Raw genomic sequence first — 2,570 nt, 5'->3', positions numbered from 1 at the left:
CTGTAATGTACATTCTCAAGTCCAAACTTCCTGACTTTAACATATATTCGTACTGTAATGTACATTCTCAAGTCCAAACTTCCTGACTTTAACATATATTCGTACTGTAATGTACATTCTCAAGTCCAAACTTCCTGACTGTAGTTTAAATTCTTACTGTAATGTACATTCTCAAGTCTGAACTTACTGATTGTGAGATATGTTCTTACTGTAATATACATTCTGCAGTCCAAACTTCCTGACTGTAGTTTAAATTCTTACTGTAATGTACATTCTCAAGTCCAAACTTTCTGACTGTAGTTTAAATTCTTACTGTAGTGTATATTCTTTAGTCTGATATTTCTAACTCTAACGTGTTTTTCTGGATTGTAGAGCATTCGAGTGTTTGATATTGAATCCAAAGTGACTATTTCCTTGATTAGAAAGGATCATGATCCTCAGTAAGTAACTTTGAAGCAACATAAGCTATATTTGATGTGGAAATTTGTATATACGTGTATGCCAGAAATTTATGTGGTAGCATAGAATATACAGTTTTGTGACTGAAAGTACTGTTTAGTTTAATTACTAATATTAATTCAAAAAATTAACAAAGGTATCCTGAAAAGGTCTAACAACTACTTGCGTAAACAACATCATTCTAAGTTCATAAAACTTTTAATCTTACAGCTACATTTTGGAGCTTGTAAAAGACAGTTGCCATTTGTGACCAGTATCGTTTATATTACACAGTATATCACATATTTCAAGATTTATCTTGGTATATGTACAGAGACATCTCAAAAGTAAATAGACACCATGATGTTTATTCAATAGTCAGTTAATTATGAAAGGTATCCAACGGCTCCCATGGCCAAGTCAGTCACCTGATACGAACCCCATCGAGCATGTCTGGGCCATACTTGTTTGAGCAGTAAGAAGAAGTTCCAGAAAACCAGCATCCCGTGGAGAGCTGCTTGATGTTTTGCGTGCAGCCTGGGTCAAGATCCTCCCGGAGAAAATTGTAGAACTCATCGATTCCAAGCCAGAACGAGTCAAAGCACTGAAAAATGCTAGTGGCAAATCAGCTAAGTACTGATGTACATTTGTAAACATTTTTGTCAAGTTGATAATGTGAGATAAATGACTATTGAAGAACATCATGATGTCTATTTACTTTTGAGATGTCTCTGTACATGTAGAATAGTAGTTACCTTTTTTTAAACTCCTAAGACCTAGACTTAATGTATTCTTTTTTTCTCAAAAATACAAAAATGTTATAGACTGCTGTAATGGCACAAATTGTGATGAGGTTTTGTGATTTTTTTTTTTATGAAGCTACATCTTTTGTACCCAACCAACAAAGAATGATATTTATATGTACATATAACTAAAGTTTGAGATCAGAGTCATTGTGTTTAAGTAAGAAAATGTTATCGGTAACATACTGTGTAAGGAAAGTTGCATATATTGGATTATTTTCATGTGTTAAATCTTATGTTAATAATGTTCACATTTTCTTCAAAATATCAGATCCTTAACTGATAACTGTATGTGTAGTAGTGGTGTCATATTTTTGATATGTAAAGCATGCTGACAAAACTACAAGGACAAAGTGACCAATGTTTTAGTTAAGTTTAATGAAACAGCCAAATTATGAAGGGCTTTTTTAAAAAAAATCAAGTTTAATGAAATGTATTGGAAAACCAAATAATGAAGTAACTTTGAAAATTTCAAGTTAAGTACAGCAACAAGATGATAAAATTAGACGTGGGAAGGTTAAGAATAATGTATTTTCATAGCGTAGATTATAGAAAAACAGCATTCCAGTTATTTATTTTCTAAAACTTTTTTAAGATAATTAGTGCATCTTAGAATTTGTAATATTAACCCTCTGTGCACAAGTGGGGGTTAAAGTGTTACCATTTTACTCTTCTTTGCTGATTTAGCAACAGGTTGTGGTAGAGGAGAGTAAATACTGGATACAGTTTACAGGGATACTGACAGAAACTGCATTTCAGAAATAAATACTGGATACAGTTTACAGGGATACTGACAGAAACTGCATTCCAGAGGTTCTAGAGGATATGAAAGTGTAATATACAAACTGTACAATGGATAAAAGTATTTTTATTGTTCACATGAATGTCACCTTGCACTCTTGACTTATCAGAATCTGAGTCAGTCCAACATCATCTTAAGTACAAATTCTTTTGTAAAACATCATTTACATTCTGTTAATAAATACTTATTTTTCTTTGGGTAGGCTACGTCCTGAACTTTATCGATGTAATATGTTTTGGAAGGATGAAAAGACACTTCTAATTGGCTGGGCAGACAGAATAAAGGTCTGTGTTGTTCAGAAACGTTCTCCAGCTGAGCCTGTATCAAAGGACCTTCCATGTCATTATGTACAAATTGGTTAGTTAAACTTTTTGAATTTTTTAAACTGAATAACCACACTATAACCAGAATGAATCTATCTGTATGTAGATTCAACAGCATTTCTTTTACAGTCAGTATGTGAAATAAATTTTAGAACATAATCTTTTTTAAGTAATATGTCTACATCTGTTATAACCCACCTACAG

General features: G+C 32.4%; 1 protein-coding gene across 1 annotated transcript in view; it reads left to right on the top strand.

Moving 5' to 3' along the window:
• LOC106473034 (vacuolar protein sorting-associated protein 41 homolog) overlaps nt 1-2,570 on the top strand; it is a gene marked incomplete at its 3' end in the record, with an annotated part of 40,872 nt that overhangs the window by 13,758 nt on the left and 24,544 nt on the right. Inside the window, exons 8-9 of the mRNA XM_013933711.2 lie at nt 373-440; nt 2,246-2,400. Coding sequence (XP_013789165.2) covers nt 373-440; nt 2,246-2,400 — 223 coding nt within the window. The remainder of the gene's footprint in view (nt 1-372; nt 441-2,245; nt 2,401-2,570) is intronic.

Source organism: Limulus polyphemus, unplaced genomic scaffold (assembly GCF_000517525.1).
Source record: "Limulus polyphemus unplaced genomic scaffold, Limulus_polyphemus-2.1.2 Scaffold5830, whole genome shotgun sequence".
Classification (NCBI taxonomy): domain Eukaryota; kingdom Metazoa; phylum Arthropoda; class Merostomata; order Xiphosura; family Limulidae; genus Limulus; species Limulus polyphemus.
The sequence above is the reverse complement of the archived record's forward strand: the minus strand, read 5'-3'. Positions and strand labels throughout refer to the sequence as shown.